The 16,305-nt window shown below is 32.8% G+C and overlaps 10 protein-coding genes and 2 pseudogenes across 12 annotated transcripts, besides 1 other annotated feature; 5 read left to right on the top strand and 7 right to left on the bottom strand.

Moving 5' to 3' along the window:
• Positions 1–331: 331 nt before the first annotated feature.
• Positions 332–547, top strand: TVAGG3_1033160 (uncharacterized protein; the record flags this gene model as incomplete). Its single annotated transcript, XM_051255247.1, has 1 exon — positions 332–547. The coding sequence occupies one exon, from the start codon at positions 332–334 to the stop codon at positions 545–547; it is 216 nt and encodes a 71-aa protein (XP_051080821.1).
• A 1,120-nt stretch (positions 548–1,667) lies between these two features.
• TVAGG3_1033150 (uncharacterized protein) lies at positions 1,668–2,781 on the top strand (the record flags this gene model as incomplete). Its single annotated transcript, XM_001304230.1, has 1 exon — positions 1,674–2,750. The coding sequence occupies one exon, from the start codon at positions 1,674–1,676 to the stop codon at positions 2,748–2,750; it is 1,077 nt and encodes a 358-aa protein (XP_001304231.1).
• Positions 2,782–5,936: 3,155 nt separating this feature from the next.
• Positions 5,937–16,305: part of a mobile genetic element that runs on past the window's edge.
• TVAGG3_1033140 (uncharacterized protein) lies at positions 6,525–6,773 on the top strand (the record flags this gene model as incomplete). The annotated part of the gene is made up of 1 exon (XM_001304233.1): positions 6,525–6,773. The coding sequence occupies one exon, from the start codon at positions 6,525–6,527 to the stop codon at positions 6,771–6,773; it is 249 nt and encodes an 82-aa protein (XP_001304234.1).
• TVAGG3_1033130 lies at positions 6,798–7,258 on the top strand (annotated as a pseudogene). The gene has a single exon. A coding segment is annotated over exon 1 (461 nt).
• On the bottom strand, positions 7,716–8,289 carry TVAGG3_1033120 (annotated as a pseudogene). Its single transcript has one exon. A coding segment is annotated over exon 1 (574 nt).
• TVAGG3_1033110 (organellar and viral DNA polymerase type B) lies at positions 11,054–11,485 on the bottom strand (the record flags this gene model as incomplete). Its single annotated transcript, XM_051255246.1, has 1 exon — positions 11,054–11,485. A coding segment is annotated over one exon (432 nt), but the record flags the coding sequence as incomplete, so codon positions are not given.
• TVAGG3_1033100 (uncharacterized protein) lies at positions 11,575–12,048 on the top strand (the record flags this gene model as incomplete). The annotated part of the gene is made up of 1 exon (XM_051255245.1): positions 11,575–12,048. One exon carries the CDS (start codon positions 11,575–11,577, stop codon positions 12,046–12,048), a length of 474 nt encoding a protein of 157 aa, XP_051080819.1.
• TVAGG3_1033090 (uncharacterized protein) lies at positions 12,140–12,370 on the bottom strand (the record flags this gene model as incomplete). Its single annotated transcript, XM_001304236.1, has 1 exon — positions 12,140–12,370. The coding sequence occupies one exon, from the start codon at positions 12,368–12,370 to the stop codon at positions 12,140–12,142; it is 231 nt and encodes a 76-aa protein (XP_001304237.1).
• On the bottom strand, positions 13,116–13,895 carry TVAGG3_1033080 (KilA, N-terminal/APSES-type HTH, DNA-binding family; the record flags this gene model as incomplete). The annotated part of the gene is made up of 1 exon (XM_001304238.1): positions 13,116–13,895. The coding sequence occupies one exon, from the start codon at positions 13,893–13,895 to the stop codon at positions 13,116–13,118; it is 780 nt and encodes a 259-aa protein (XP_001304239.1).
• On the bottom strand, positions 13,984–14,595 carry TVAGG3_1033070 (organellar and viral DNA polymerase type B; the record flags this gene model as incomplete). The annotated part of the gene is made up of 1 exon (XM_001304239.1): positions 13,984–14,595. One exon carries the CDS (start codon positions 14,593–14,595, stop codon positions 13,984–13,986), a length of 612 nt encoding a protein of 203 aa, XP_001304240.1.
• On the bottom strand, positions 15,169–15,791 carry TVAGG3_1033060 (integrase core domain containing protein family; the record flags this gene model as incomplete). The annotated part of the gene is made up of 1 exon (XM_051255244.1): positions 15,169–15,791. A coding segment is annotated over one exon (623 nt), but the record flags the coding sequence as incomplete, so codon positions are not given.
• Positions 15,832–16,275, bottom strand: TVAGG3_1033050 (phage tail repeat-like family; the record flags this gene model as incomplete). The annotated part of the gene is made up of 1 exon (XM_051255243.1): positions 15,832–16,275. The coding sequence occupies one exon, from the start codon at positions 16,273–16,275 to the stop codon at positions 15,832–15,834; it is 444 nt and encodes a 147-aa protein (XP_051080817.1).

Raw genomic sequence — 16,305 nt, 5'->3', positions numbered from 1 at the left:
TATTTGAAACTAGAGTTGCTTTAACTTTGCGTTTAATATATGTGTCACCTAATTGGTTCACATCATGAGCTGGATTTGTAATTCTTAAATGAGTTTGTTTATCATCAAAATATGGAGCATCAGAGTCATAGCATGAACTTTCAAGTTCTCTATAATATCTTCTACCGTCATTCTTTGCGAATATTTCATTTATCTTTTCGAATGAATGAAACACATTTCCATTAATCGGTTTAGTGTTTGGCACCAAATAGTTAGTCGTCATTTATTAATAAATAAAAAATCAAAATTAAAAGATGAAAATGAATTTTTAATTTTAATGAAATAATCAACTATGGCTGCAGGATTCTTTAAGAAACTGTGGGATAAAGTAAAAAGAGGAGCGCATAAAGTTTGGGAAACAATGAAGAAAGGAGCAAATTGGATATTTAAGAATAAAGAAGCAATTAGTGACGTTGCTGAATCAATAACGCCAAAAGCTGCCCCAATAAGAGAAGTTTTAAATAAAGGAGAAAAAGTTTATCAAAGACTTCAACCGATACTAAGATAAAAATAATTTTAAGCCGCTAAGTGGCGAGATGATCCATAGGATCTCATATTTATTTTTCCACTATCTACCTCCTATTTTATTAAGTATTCCTTCAGCAATTCCACCAACTGCGTTACCTGCTTGTGCTCCCATCGCCGGATTACCTGCTTTAGTACCTAATACTCCACCTATGATAGTTCCTGCCGTTTTCGCTACTGGTGCCAAAAAGTTTGCAACGGGTTTAATAATCTTTTTATGAACCCAACCCGCAGCTTTCTTAATTCCATCCCATAATTTTTTAAAGAATCCTGCCGCCATTTCTGATTTAATATTAATTAAAAAAATATATTTCATCTTTTATATTCTAATTTTTATTTAATGATAAATGAAACCGATTTTAAAAATAAATGAAACAGAGGAGGAAGAAATAAATGAAAGTGAAAATGTTCAACAAAAAATAAACGTTGTTAAACCAATTACTGAAATAAAAATTTTTTCATCTGTTGAAGAATTTAATGACTATTATGCTAATAATAAAAAATTATTTGAAGAATTGACAACGTGTAAATTGAATAAAATGTTTAAAGTTGATGGATTCAAAATTTCAAAAATAAAAGGAGTGATTAGTTTGAAATCTATTCCTCAATCAAGAATCACCCCATTAATGAAAATTAATGATTTAACAAAAAGAATAGAAGAGATTGAAGAAAGAATGAATCAAATAATTGATTTCATAAATTCAAATAATCATTAGTTTCTTAAAGTTCAATGTTGAACTCATCAATTTCTTTTTCTCGTTTATGAGGTCTTTGATTATGACTCCATTGATTCCATTCATTATACCCCCTTTCGTACCTGTTGTCAAAATGTCATGTTGTCATCATTTTTAAGAGAAGTTAATTAACCTAGTGACATGGTGACGTAGTGACACCGTCAGTTCTTCAAAAATAATTAATTAATCGCGGAATATCTGACATCATCTATATATAGCTTCTTTTATAAAAGATAAAATAAATTATTTTAATGATTTATAAATAAATATATTTTAATGCATCGTCTATATATAGACGTAACAAAAAAGGTCACTAAACCCGTCATATCCTACTACTTATATTGTACGTTTACATTCAAAAATAAGAAAAAGAAAATGACGATTGAGAGAGAACGCCAGCTTGAAACATTCCAATTTCGTATCCAAGAAGAGACAAACTTAATGGATGATGAAATTGTCCGCTTAAATAATCACTTACAATTCATTGAAGCAGAAATAATTGACGCACAAGATAAGTATAACAACTTATCAGTTAAATATGATCAAAGAGACCAATTTCAAAAGGGAAAGGAAGCACGAACAATTGTTAGTCGTAATGCTCTGCTAAATGAAATTAAATCAGACTATTACGGTCAAATGGCTAAGCTTGGTGAAGAACAAACGAAACAAATTCAAACTATACATAACGAATTTGAAGAGTTCTTTTCTCAAGTCGAACCATGGATGAATACAAAGATAGAAAAAGAAATAACACCAATTGAGCAAAAAATATCAGCAATAAAAGAAAAAATAGAGCGAGTTAAGAATACTGTTGTTCAATCACAAGATGTTGATATCAAATCGGCTTATGCGGAGCTTACTGCAAGTCAAGAATTTGATGATGAACAACTAAGACGTTTGGAAGCAACACTCAAGGAAAAAACGAAAGAAAGGCTTGAAAACCTTTCGAGATGTCAAGAGCAACTTCAAGATTGCATCAATGTTCTTGAAGAAAAAGAGAATGCATATCAATTAAAGGTTAAGGAGCTCACATCTAAGTTAGATTTAATGGAGACTCATCATAAGGATAAAATCAAGAAAGAAACAGATAAACAAGAAAGAGAATTGACGCAAATGCGCCAAAAGCTTCAAGAAACGCTTAAAAGAGCCGCAGATGTAAAGAAGGCATCTGATGCCAGTAGCAATAATATGAAAACTCAGCTTAATGCGATTTTAATTGACAATCAAAGTTTGTTATCATCAGTTCCAAAGTCAATTGCAGTAGAAACTCAAGCACAAACAAATACAGAATTGCAAGACGAAACTCGCAAGTTAGAACAGCTTTTCCAGAAGAGAGAGCAAGATGAAAATCGACTTGCTGAAGCACGTACTAGGAATGAAAGCTTGAAGCGAGAACTAGCTCGTCTTAGACATGAACTTCGTGTTCGTAGACATAGAGAAGCTTATAATTAACTTAATAATTAACCTTTGATTTTTGTTGATTTTTTTTCTTGTTCTTTAAAAATTTGTCTTAATTAATGATTTTATATTGTTTCACAGATATCTTTAATTCCTTGTTTCATATTATAAGATGAGATGGAAAAAACTTTTCTTCATTTTTATCCCTATTTATGAATAACATTTCGTACATGTCGTAGGAGTATACACAACATTTATCAAATTCTTGATACTCATTTAATTTAACCTATTATTAATTCGAAAAACCGAATATGCTTTAAAAACATAATAGCGAATATCATATATCTGCACAGTATTCATCTGAAAGCAGTAACTTATTCTTATGAATGCATTTGTATGAAATTATGAAAAAAAATCTGCTTAGTTTGAACATACTAAAATTACAAAATTTTATGAAATAAAACGAAAACTGTTGCATGCTAAGTTCGGTCAACGATAGGAATTGAGGGAAAATTAATCGTCGAGGAAGTACGATTATGTAAAGTAAAAAATGTTGTGGGATTTTTAATATTGTATATAATTTTATAATAAAATTTTTGTGAGACATTTTAAGAAGCACATATAATTTTTTGAATTTAAAAATTAAAGTAGTGTTGAATGAATTTATTGATTAATTTAATACGGATATTTCTCAAAATTAATCAAAAATAGGTTTTTAGAGAACTTTTGAGATATCTTTTCAAAATGTCTTTTTGAAAATATATAAGTATTATATCAAATTGAAAAAAGGTATTTATCAAAATTCTAAATTCTTAATAAAAAATAACTTTTCAGAGGATTGTGATTTTGAAAGCATGAGTAATAAGTAAAAAATATCTACGATTTTAATGAGGGAATTGTTCCTTATGAGGTATACATTATAACTATATACCTCATAAGGAACAATTCCCTCTTGATAGCTGGGAAACTTTCTCTGAATAACTTATCATTTGGAGAAAGTTTCCCAGCTATCTATTAGAAATTAAAGGCTGTGAGGCACTAATATATAATCAGTGCCTCATAGCCTTTAGTTTCTTATTAAAAACGAGAAAACTTGTTCGAAATGATAAACAATTTCGAACAAGTTTTCTCGTTTAAGGAGGGAATTGTTCCTTATGAGGTATACAGTATGAATATATACCTCATAAGGAACAATTCTTTCTTTAAATGGGAGAAACTTTGTCCGAATGTTAAACTATTCGGACAAAGTTTCTCCCATTTGTAGTGGAGATGGAAGGCTTTGAGGTATATTATATTAATATGTACCCCAAAGCCTTCCATCTTTATTGTACAATTTAAAAATTCAGGAAAAATGTAATAAGATTTTTATAAAAATTAAGCGTTTATTCGTAATTGTGTATTCAATGGTTCGGTATTTCTTTGATTTCGAAGTGTCCATCAATCATAACTCTCCAAAATGGCGTTTCACCCTGTTTCCAATGTGGTGTCTCATTGTAACACTCTTCTGGAGTCATGGGGCGAAAACCCTTTTTGGGAAGGGTTTTATGTGGTACTGAGTTGTAATTTTTCCTGAATTTATCAAGAAATTCTTGAATTTGTTTTGCATTTGAAGACCGGCCGACATTTCTTTCAAGAGACGGCCAGAGCCTTTCAATCTTGCCGTTCTGGCGCGGCATATGGGGGAGAGTGTGGCGGATTTGAATGTTGTTTCGCATGAGCCAATTATAAAATTGGCCCATATTCTCTCCCCCGTTGTCGGACCAGAAACAAAATGGCTTTTGATATAAGCCAATCGTTTCTTCGGCAACTCTTGTTGTAGATTCGGAAGATTTATTTGGCAAAATTTTTAAAGCCAACAAAAACCGAGATTTATCGTCTATTATACCATAAACAGGTAACCTCTGTGAACCGTATAAAAAATGAACATCTACATGCCATATGGTATCAGGTTTTGTTGCTTCATATGGCGTATAATATTTTTGAGGGGGCCTGTTACTTTTTGGTTCTTTGATCTCCAAAATACTGTAAATTCTTCTGAGTTTATTGTAGGAAACTGAATAAACATTTTGATCCATGTTTAAACGCCAAAACATCTTTTGGATTCTGCACTTATATTCCTGAAATTTTTGGAGAACATATTGCAAATTTTCAGGAGTAATATCATCTGGTGCCGGACCAGGTTTAACGTTTGGGGCGTTAAATTTGCATTTGTGTATGCTGCTTTAAGTGTGTTTTTCGAAATTGATCTAAATTCACACTTCATTTCATCCTCGTATGGAACTCGCTTACACGCAATTAAATAATTGAGTTCGCGAGATTCAAGTTTTTCGCGTGTTTGAATTAACCACCAAGAAGGAATGGTTGGTCTACTCATAATAAAAAATGAAAAGCCAAATTCTCTCAAAAAGTTAAGTAGGACCAATTTTTTATAAAAAAATCCAATTCCATTATGAATGTTAATTAATTTATATAATTATTGAATAAAAAATTTTCTTTGAGATTATGAAAAGTTCTTTGAAAAGTTATTTTTTTTTTCATTTTTAAATATTGTATTAGCCTATTTATTTATAATCCAAATTAAATAACTTTAAATTCAATATTTAAAGAATAATTTTGAAGGAATTGAGTTACTTCCCCCGACGATAAAATTGAGAGGTTTACATTTTGACCGAACTTAGCATGCAACAAAACTAATTAAACAAACAAAAAATTACATGATAACTATTTTTTTTGTTATACGAAGAACATATCTTCTTTGTTACTTTGTGGCACCATATGAGTATCCTCATCGAAGTCGTTGTTAAATGGATCCGGATCTCCTTCATCCATCATATTTGCACCCCATAATGGATTCTCAGTAGTTATAGGAATATCATCGAAATCAGTTAAAACTGTTCCTTCATGTTCAGAGATTTCTACATCTGATTCAACGTCATCTTTATTTTCTTTCTTCTTCATCAAGAAGAATGCCAATAAAACAGCTGCAAGAACAATTGCAGCAACAATTCCTCCAACAATTGGCCAAATATTTACGGACTTCTTTGTAGAAGTGTTTGGATCAATAATTTCTTCCTTTGCAGGAGATGCTTGAACTGTTGGTGATGGAATAACTATAGGAATATTAGCAGTTAGTTCTGGAGTTGTGAATGGTGTTTCTACAGCTGTTCTCTCTTTTTCTGCTGATGATAGAGGAGTAGTAAATGGGGTTTCAAAAACAGTTTCGAAAGCAGTAGAGAATGGAGTTAGTATACATATCAAGGGTACGGAGGCACTGCGCGCCTCCTTACCCATTATATGTGAATTTGACACTTTACAAAACCGTTAACGTATATTTTACAACACAAACGACAACACTAACTTAACCTTAAATATTTACAAAGCTGCCAACCACTTCACCTCACTAATGTAAAAAATAAACGTTCTCACTTACAAAAGTATTGCAACTCCTCCCATTGCTGTGCTTCATATAACAGCTCATAATCTTCTGACTCACTTTCTTCTTCATATAGGTCAAAATCACTGTCATAGTTTATACCTGTAAGTTTTGACAAAGCTAATGAAACACGCTTACCGTTTGTATCATATGCTTGTATAAACTTTCCATTATGCTTGTAGTCATAAACGCTCAAACTAACTTTACCTTTTCTCCCTCGTATCTGATAGAATGTATTTTCACGAGGAACGAAGAACAAGTTCTTGAACTCATGACCGTTGTAGTTTGTTATCTCAATAGTTTTCGTCATTTAATATAATAGACTCTCGCTCTGATTTTGACAAGCTCATTTTACATCGGTTAAAGTTTTAATTTTGTTTTTTATCTGCAGTCAAATGACTCAGACAAGCCCTACGGACAAGACCCAAGGGGTCATAGATGTTGAAGCATTGAAGAAAGAAATTCGTGAGCAAATTTTATCCGAACTGAAGGAACAAAAACAAGAACAAAAGCCAGAGAGACCAAAGAGAAAACTTAGTGAAAAACAACTTGCTGCATTAGCTGCTGGAAGACAGAAGAACCCACGTTTGCTGGCGAAGAAAGCTAGAGAAGAAGCTAAAGAAGCTGAAGCAAAGAAAGAGTAAATGTGTTATTTTTATCGGAACTAAATGTATAGACAAATACCTTTATCTGTTGCGTTCAGTAGTGAAAACCCTGACGTCAAAATAAAGGGGAACAGAGTAACGTTTAAGTTTCCAACAGACTGGATTGTGAACATAAATGAAGAGAAGTACATTGGCATAACAAATATGTATATAACACATGCTTTCAGAAAGGTTGACTTTATACTTCAAGTCGAGATAGAAAATGACGAACAGTCTTAAGACGCCCAAAACATTCACATATACAAATACTTTAAAGACGATACAACATTGCAACAATGTATGATTTCATTTAATGAGATGTTCGAGAAAAAGTTCAACATTGAAGTACAAACTTTACAGCCTTTACGTGAGTTTCTTGCACAACTGAAAGAAGAAGGTAGTCGGCCACAACTTATAGACTTTCATTATGAATTTAATGAAAATGAAGATGGAACTCATGACTGTCAGTTTGTTATATATTCACCATTCAATGAAGTAGCTAAAAAAGAAAGAAAATCCATTACGTATAAGATTTCAAATCTCTGAACCAAGTGATGATTTCAAGAATGTTTTCAAATTATGATGCAATGCTTCGAGGAAAAATGAATTTTCAAAGATTGTAACACCCGGCATTTGGATAGAAAGCAAGCTATATTATATTCAAACTTAAGTAAGGGAGTTGAAAATGAGTTCATTGGTCATACAAGAACTTCACCACTTCCTAACCCTAAATACTATAAATTAACTGGCTTCAATCGTGAGTTTTGGATAGACATGTTCTCCACTCATGACCATAACTGCCCAGTGTTCTTACCTCCAGACCATAAGGACTGTCTCTACATTGAAGCACAACTCTTAAACTCTACCATCGCAGTATTGTAAAATCTACGCTAGTTTTATTTTTATCACGAATGACCTCATTGCTGACAAAAATAAATGACCTCAGAACTTCAACTTACGAATAAAGCTTGTTTTAGTCGTTATTGAGAAGTTAAACTTTTCAGCAAAGCAAGGACTAGAAGACTTACATAAGTCAAATCCAATCTCTTGACCATCATGAAGTGCTTTGTAAAGTTTCATTAAACTGAACTCAGAGTCTTTGTCATATGTTCCAACAGGTATGTGAATTCTTATCTTCATTGTAATAGCATTGTATAGCTTCAGGAAACATTTCATTAGCTGTTAAAGCAAGGACGTCTTGTTTGACACCTTTGCAACGTGCATGGAATGCAACTTCATTTAAATCGTTAGTGAGTAAGTCTATGTAGGTCTTCTTTCCACAAAATATTGACTTGTATGCTAAACTTTGTTTTCCAGGTGTTATTTCTGCGAAGTCAGAATGAAATTGACCAAGGTTCTTTCCTATAAGTTCGCGACCGTATCTCTTCTTAAACTCTGCTGCAAGCTTTGGTATGTCTTCATTGAAAATATGCATGCTATCACAGTCCTGGTAAAATATTTGAAGTCCCATATCTTCAGCAGTACAGAATACTTCACACATTATTCTCTTCGACATGGACAGAATGTTAACACCTAAGGGGCAAAAGTTAAAGTGTCTGCAAATACTTTTCGTTAGCTTCAAAATAGTTTTATCTGAACCATCCAAACCTTCGAACTTCACTATATGGTTGTAGTTTCTGATGGCATATCTTATAGCATCTTTGTCATTTACTATGGTTATTTTTGACTCAATAGGAGATAGAATAGTTTTGCCATAAATACTGTTCAGAATGAGCTTTATATTTTCTTGCAAAGGATTTCCTTCTTTCTTATACTTTAACCTTAACTCAAACAACTTCTTTACTTCATCTCTTATTCTAATATCTCTGTTTCCATCGTAATAGTATCCTTGCAACACTTCACATTTGACACCTTGATATTTTATGAGGTCTTGTAATGTTATATGGTCAACATACATTAAACAGCAAGTGTTTGAACTTCTGGGAACGTTAAGTTCTGGATTTAGTTCAGGGTCACAAACTATTAAAGGAAAGTGTCTATGTATTCCAATCTCTGTTATCTTAATGAGAACAAAAAAGCCAGACATAAACTTTTCACCAATGGGTTCCTTTTGGTCGTCATCGAATAAATATCTCATGAGATACTCTGTGCTTAACATTTCTTTCTTCATAACCTTTGGAATACCTTCTAAAGTATAAAGTCTTGCTATAGCGGATGGATATAATGAAACAGCGTCGAAATCAGCAATGAGTTTCTTTTCGCTCTTTTGTTTAATGTTATCTGACAGCATACATCTTCCACCTTGAATACAGCGTGAAATAAATTCTCTTGGTTTATTTGAGAGGTCATATAAATTTCCATTCGGGAAGTACACTCTGTTCTCAAACAATTTGTTAGCAATAGAACAAATACTAACGTAGTCATAAACGTTTAAATCAAATTCTTTTAATATATCATTTCTGAACTTAACAAAACCTTCTCTTAAAATCCTTACGTCCTGTTTGCAATAAAATGTGCTATATTTTTCTAAATCGAAATGGTTTTCATCTATTCTGCAGTTTTCGATTAAATCTATGTTTTTCATGAACGTATCCGCATCATGGATAAACTTACACGCTTCAGAAATGACACCAGTTCTGTTATCATTTGCTAACAAAACACTGCTGTAGTAGTTGTATGGAAATACTTCTTTCGGTCCTGTTTGTAAGTTAAACATAGCAGGAAATAGTTTAAGCTTCTTATTTATAACACTGTAAGAGTTTTTTATAATAATTGCCCTTCCTTTATATAAGCCAGTTATCTGCATTGTTCGTGAACCTTTAATGATGGGAGTTCCTTTCACTTCTGTCATGTGTCTTAAGATGAAGTTTATATCATAACTGAGGTTATGGAAATATATTAAACTCTTGTCAGGAAGTCGTTCCAAAAATTCTGTTGCACAGTTCTGACCCCAAATGCTTTCACTCACTGAACCATCTTCACTTCATAACAAATGTTAAAGGCTTTATGAAAGCCGTCTGTGCTACACTCAAGTCAGCAAAGAAAACGTGCTCAGGAATGAACTTACATTTAGCTTTATTTACTTCTTTTGACTCGGCTTTCTTCTTCAGTTGTACACAATACTTTGGAGCATATGTCAAATCTTTAAATGGTGCAAGGTTCTGTTTATATAAGTCAGTAGTATATGTGAAAAGTTCTCCATAAGAAATAGGTTCGAAATATTTGCACTCCCACAATGTTTTCATAACATTCCATAACGGTGTTGTTCTATCATAACGAACTAATATTTGTTCTCTCTCTTTGTATAAATCTTCATCTGTTTCTCAATGTTCATTCCACCACACTCCTTCAAGATTTCTATATAGTTGCGAATGAAATATGTTGTCATTGGTAATCTTTCGTTTAGCATGTAGTGGTCTTCAACAAGAAGTAAGTCAATAGTTCGAATAGTTTTACATTCTTTTGGTATGTATCTCTTTATTTCATTATGTCTTGAGTCATTGAAGTAACCAATGGTAACATTAAATGCTATACCTGTTGCGTCAGAAATTTCTTGTACTTTACTTTGAGGAAAGTCTCTAACACGAATGACTTCTCTCATGTGGTCAATAGTTTCTTCATTTACTCCAGCCTGAATGCAAGCATAAACGAAGCAGTTATCTTCTGTCATAAGTGTTGCAGTTCTTTTGTTCAGTTCATTGAAGATTTGGTAGCGTTCAAGATTTATAGGTAATGTGCAAAGATACTTCCAGAACTGACCGCTTCTCTTCTTATAAAATTCTTTTCACCATTATCTTTCCAAAAGCTTTCTATAAGTGCTGGGTTTCCTGTTTGCTTAAGAGCTTCCAAAATGGCTTCTGGTCATTTGTCAGTGTGCTTTATCTCTATATGGTCTTTTTTGGTTTGCCTTTCTTTACATCTGACATCGTTAAGCCTTCATATTCAGTTAAATCATACATCTTTATTTCAGTAAGATTCTTTATGTTTGTCAAGAAGAAGTCATAGTGCATTTCAACAATACCTGCAGCATTTGCTTCTATCTCTGATATAAAGTTCTCCTTCAAGAGCTGATGTAGTAATGTTCCAATATTATTGAGGTTTAACGTAGAACATTCATACTTTCCACCAAGTTTATAACATACCATCCATCTTTGTTGGGAGTTTATTTTAATTTTCTCTAAGAGTCTCATGAAAACCTTACCGAAATGTTTGTGTAAGTAGTCTCTGTTTGGTTCATCTAAAGCTTCGATGTTAAAGTCAATGAGTCTATTGCCTGACTTCACATTTCTCTTCCTATTCTCTTCATCTTTCTTTAACCATCTCTCACCTTCTTTTGGTTTGTCGTCAATGGAACGAATGACATCGTTAGCTTTGCGAACTTGTTCTATAGCGCTCTTAAACATCTCTCTTCTCTGTTGTTTCAGTGTGTCGTCTCTTCTTCTTGTTTCACCAACGTTTGCATTTGTTATGTCATACATTTCTCTTCTTACTTCATGAGGTACTGAACGTCTATGATATAAGTCAATAGCAACGTCATTTAAAGGAAATGCTCTTGCATGGACTTCGTCCTCGCCGCGTTGCGGCTTTATGAACTCATGAATTCTATCATAACTTATTGCACCATTATAGTCTTTAATGAAGTCAGTGAGTGCTTTTTTGTTTGTTGCGTAATGCTTTGCAACATCTATATTAGCTTCTGTAAGAAGTTGTTTTATTTCCGAGTGTTCTAACTTAGACAACTTCCGATACATCTTTAGTAGGAAATTAAAAAATATTTTTTGAAAAAATTAGATTAGATTTTTTAAGTTATTTTTCAAAATAATTTAATATTTTTATTTTAATGAAACACATGCAAGATTGCAAGTTCTTTTCATACAATGCTCTCGCTACTGCCATCAAGAATGAGTTCAATAATGCTTCAAATGTTAATGTTATCTTTAACAAGAAGTTTGTGAAAGAATCTAAGTTTGGTCAGTATGTCAGACCATTAGCTATCGTCATTGACCGCAAACGTTATACTTCACAAGAGTTAGCAGTAGTTTTGAAACAAAAGAGTTTCTTCGTGAATGTCAAAGATACTCATTATACTGTCATAAAGAACTCTAACGTTGACTTCTTCAGTATTGCTTTAAATCTTTCCGAACAGAAAGAATATAAGAAAGGTGAAACAAATGTGAAATATTATCCTTCATCTCTGAAGACAATAACGAACAAAGATGTTATACAGAAATTCTTACCAAAGGTTGAAGAAGCTTCTATTGACATTGACGAAGGAAGTGAAATGGTTGAAGAAATTGACCCCGAAGCTTTATAAGAAAATTTATTTTTGAATAATTGATGGTGTCACTACGTCACCATGTCACCACGTCACTATGTCACCACGTCACCATGTGTCACTAGGTTAATTAACTTCTCTTAAAAATGATGACAACATGACATTTTGACAACACAGCAGGATTAATGCAAAAATGAATGTTATCGTTTATGTTATCGTTAATGTTATCGTTAATGTTATCGTTAATGTTATCGTTAATGTTATCGTTAATGTTATCGTTTATGTTATCGTTAATGTTATTGTTAATGTTATCGTTAATGTTATCGTTTATGTTATCGTTAATGTTATCAGTGTCGAACATAATTGACATGGAGCATTTATGTTATCGTTTATGTTATCGTTAATGTTATCGTTTATGTTATCGTTTATGATATCGTTTATGATATCGTTAATGTTATCGTTTATGTTATCGTTAATGTTATCGTTTATGTTATCGTTAATGTTATCGTTAATGTTATCGTTTATGTTATCGTTTATGTTATCGTTTATGTTATCGTTAATGTTATTGTTAATGTTATCGTTTATGTTATCGTTAATGTTATCAGTGTCGAACATAATTGACATGGAGCATTTATGTTATCGTTAATGTTATCGTTAATGTATCTTAATGTTATCGTTAATGTTATCGTTTATGTTATCGTTATCGTTTATGTATCGTTTATATCGTTAATGTTATCGTTTATGTTATCGTTAATGTTATCGTTAATGTTATCGTTTATGTTATCGTTTATGTTATCGTTAATGTTATTGTTAATGTTATCGTTAATGTTATCGTTTATGTTATCGTTAATGTTATCAGTGTCGAACATAATTGACATGGAGCATTTATGTTATCGTTAATGTTATCGTTTATGTTATCGTTAATGTTATCAGTGTCGAACATAATTGACGATCAGACGATTCTCTCTTCGTCAATTATGTTCGACATGGAGCGTTTATGGAAACAATTAAATGGTAAAAACAAAATAAACTTGACGAAGGGTTTTGTTTTTTATCATGGTTTTCTCCACTATGGTCCTAACGTGGCACCCGACGAGATTTTTTTTTCATTCTTCCTCTTTGAAGTTGTCGAAATATTCTGTTATTTTTTCCTTCAGTAATGTTAAGTCTTCTTTGAATGTAAGTATTGTACAACCTTTGATGTCATAGTGTGTTTGAGGAAGAGTATTTTTGACAATTTCCTTTATTTGCTCATTCGGTGTCATTGAAATCGGTAAGTTTTCACGATAGAACCAGTTTCTGTCAGATTTATATATTTTAGCGAGGTCATAAAAGCTCTTGTTGTTTCTTCTGACTAAATGTAACATAACCATATCTTTATCTTCTTCTTTCTCCAACTCTTCAGTGTAAATCATATACTTATAGCTCTTCTCCTTTCCTTTTGGTACCGAACGTGGTATTCTTTTCTGTATGCTTTTGTCTTCTTTCATCATATCTTCTCTCTGCTTTGTACAAAGTTCGTCAAGTAGCATAAGTATGTAGATTGCATAACGGGGCCAAGCCCATATTGCTATTGAACTAACTAGGAACTTATGAACATATATACCTTTTAGATGTGATGGTAAGTTTTGTCTGTCTTGGTACATCTTTTTAAGTTCTACATGTTCAAACTCACTGAGGAGTTCATGAGTGCTATTTAATTCAAACCATTCATTTGGTGTTTTATTCTCTGGAGCAAAACATGCTGTCAAAATACTTTGCATTTGGTACATGTCATCTTTGACTGAACGAATGAGACGTAACTGTTTGTTATACTGTATGTACTCGTATTCTTCATTTATGGCTTCATGAACGATAACTGTTGTTGTGTTCTCTGATGTTGTCATTACTGTCTTTACATACGAGATAAAAATTTTTGTTAGAAAAAAATTAGTGTTATTTTCTGACTTTCACAAAAGACCAAAAATAAACGCTTTACATGTATTTTTCAGCAACTTCGTCAAATAATTTTATAGCTTTATCTATCTCATCTACTTCAAACGTTTCTTTACCTTTCATGGGAGCACCATACATTTTCTCAAACTTTTCAAGTAGTTCTGTTTCTGTAGCTCTCATATCATTAACGAACACAACCTTGACTCTATTGACTGTACTGTCATATCTTTGAGTTATATTATATGTTCTTCCTATCTTATATCTCTTTGTATTGAAGTCCTTCGGTTTCTGAACGATGTAAAGTAAGCCTTCACTGCAACGTTCCGTATCGAATGAACCATAAGTTATGAAGTTATATCCAACAACTGGGTCAATCCATAGAAGAATTATTGGTATAAGACTTTTGTCAATGAGATATGCTGTAGTTCCATAGAATCTTACCGATATCATGAGCTCAGGATTTCTTGTCAAAATTTTCTGAGTAGAAGCAATTCTAACCCAGTCCTTTGTTTTCTTTCCAGATGGTGTTATAATGTCTGACAAAGAATATTTGTTGTATTTCTTACAGTATCTTACGTTTAAATCACCAATTCTAACCACTTTGGTGTCATTGTCAATCTTTCTAACTGTTTCAAACTCAATGTTTGACATCACTGTCTTTACATATGAGATAAAAAAATAAATAAAAATAAAACTAACTTTATTTTTATCTTTTATGAAAATTCATGAAATTTGGTCATTTTTCAGCAACAAAATGAAAAAGTTTAGAAGAATTTTTTATTCTTTCTGGCTTATTTTTGTCTTTCCAGTACTCCGCTCTAATGGTCCCAGATGTGTTGGCTTTGACTCTCTCAAGTTCTTAGATGGTATAACATCTTCAACGCCTCCTTCATATCTTACTTTAAGTGTCATCGTTTATGTTGTAGCCAAGTATTTCAATAACCACTCCTCGCTTTGCTTCGTCAATGGTTTCAGCAAGTTTGCCATTACTACTTTCAACTAATTTATGACGAGGATAAAACGCAATGGAGTCGTCAGCAGCTTTTATAAGATATCCATTACCATTGCGTAGAGTCTACGATATAATAGTTTCTACTTAACCTTAAACGTTTCTTTGTCAACGGTTTGTCGTCAAGAACTACACGAACTTTTGTACCAGGAATGAGGGTAAATTGTGTTGAATTTCTGATATTTTGTGTTTGACTTCGTTTCTTTTGTATATACTTTTCTTCTTGTTGTTGTGTCATTGAATTTGGTGTATGTCCTGTTGTAGAATGTGTTGAGGAATTATATACTTCGAGAAAGTGTTTCATTGTTTCTTCGGTAAAGTCTCGCTCTTGGTTTAAATCTCTGAGCGTTCTTATGAAGCGGTTTATGATGCCGAGTATGTTATGGTTATGGTCTTCAGTAGTGTAGTGAGTTATGTTATGCTTAATGAGAAATTCTGTGATTTCATTGCTGAGGTATGCACCGTCTTGGTCTGATGTTAATGAAGTGGGATGATGTTCTGCCACGAACGTCTGCAAAACTCTTAAAACTTCATGAGTTCCTTTATTCCTCATTGGATATGCATATGCTTTGCGAGTGTTAACATTAATGAAGATGAGGAATGGTTTATGTCCTCCTTTTCTGCTTTGAATGAGAGTGTCAAATTGGTATGCGTCAGGAGCGTTGGAGTAAATTGGTAAAAAGTAGTCGTAAGGGTTTATTTTTGTTTGATGTACAACATTTTTGTCAAAGAACCTTTTCACTTCAGCTCTGTTAGTAAATCCCCAACTCTTTGCAGCTTCATTGAATTTCTTAAATGACCTCCATGGTGATGATTCGAATACTTCTTTCAAGCTCATTTATGTAAAGTTAAAGATTTTATTCTAGGCTCAAGCGCGTTCAATGAACGCGGTACCATGCGAATACAGTCACAAATGGTGGCATATAATCTGCACCCGAGCCTGTTGGATTTGTTGTGAAAGTGTGTGAATGATTACCTCCCGGTTCAGTTGGTCGAAAAATCTTTTTTGCTGCATTGTTATAAGATGGAGATAAAACGTCATTGCCAGCTTCATACTCTGAGTTGTATAATGGGTGGTCTCTTAATGAGTGGCTATGGTCGCCAGAAAAGTTTGTCGTTCCTGTATGAGTATGCGCAGGTAAGTTTGCTTCTTTAATTTTCTTCGAACCTCCTGTTTGCTTTGAATAGTTAGCACAGTATAAGAATTTATCTACAATCTGCTTCCACGTACCAAAACCTAAAACTGTTGCTGGATTTGTTGAGTTCATTGACGTATAAATAGAGCCTATAGGATATAATGTTTGAAGAATCTGAGCCTTCATTGTTTGAAGTTCATGTTTAACATTTATAAA

Source organism: Trichomonas vaginalis, chromosome I (genome assembly GCF_026262505.1).
Source record: "Trichomonas vaginalis G3 chromosome I, whole genome shotgun sequence".
Classification (NCBI taxonomy): Eukaryota; Parabasalia; order Trichomonadida; family Trichomonadidae; genus Trichomonas; species Trichomonas vaginalis.
Note: the sequence above shows the minus strand (reverse complement) of the source record. Positions and strands in the feature narration are given on the sequence as shown.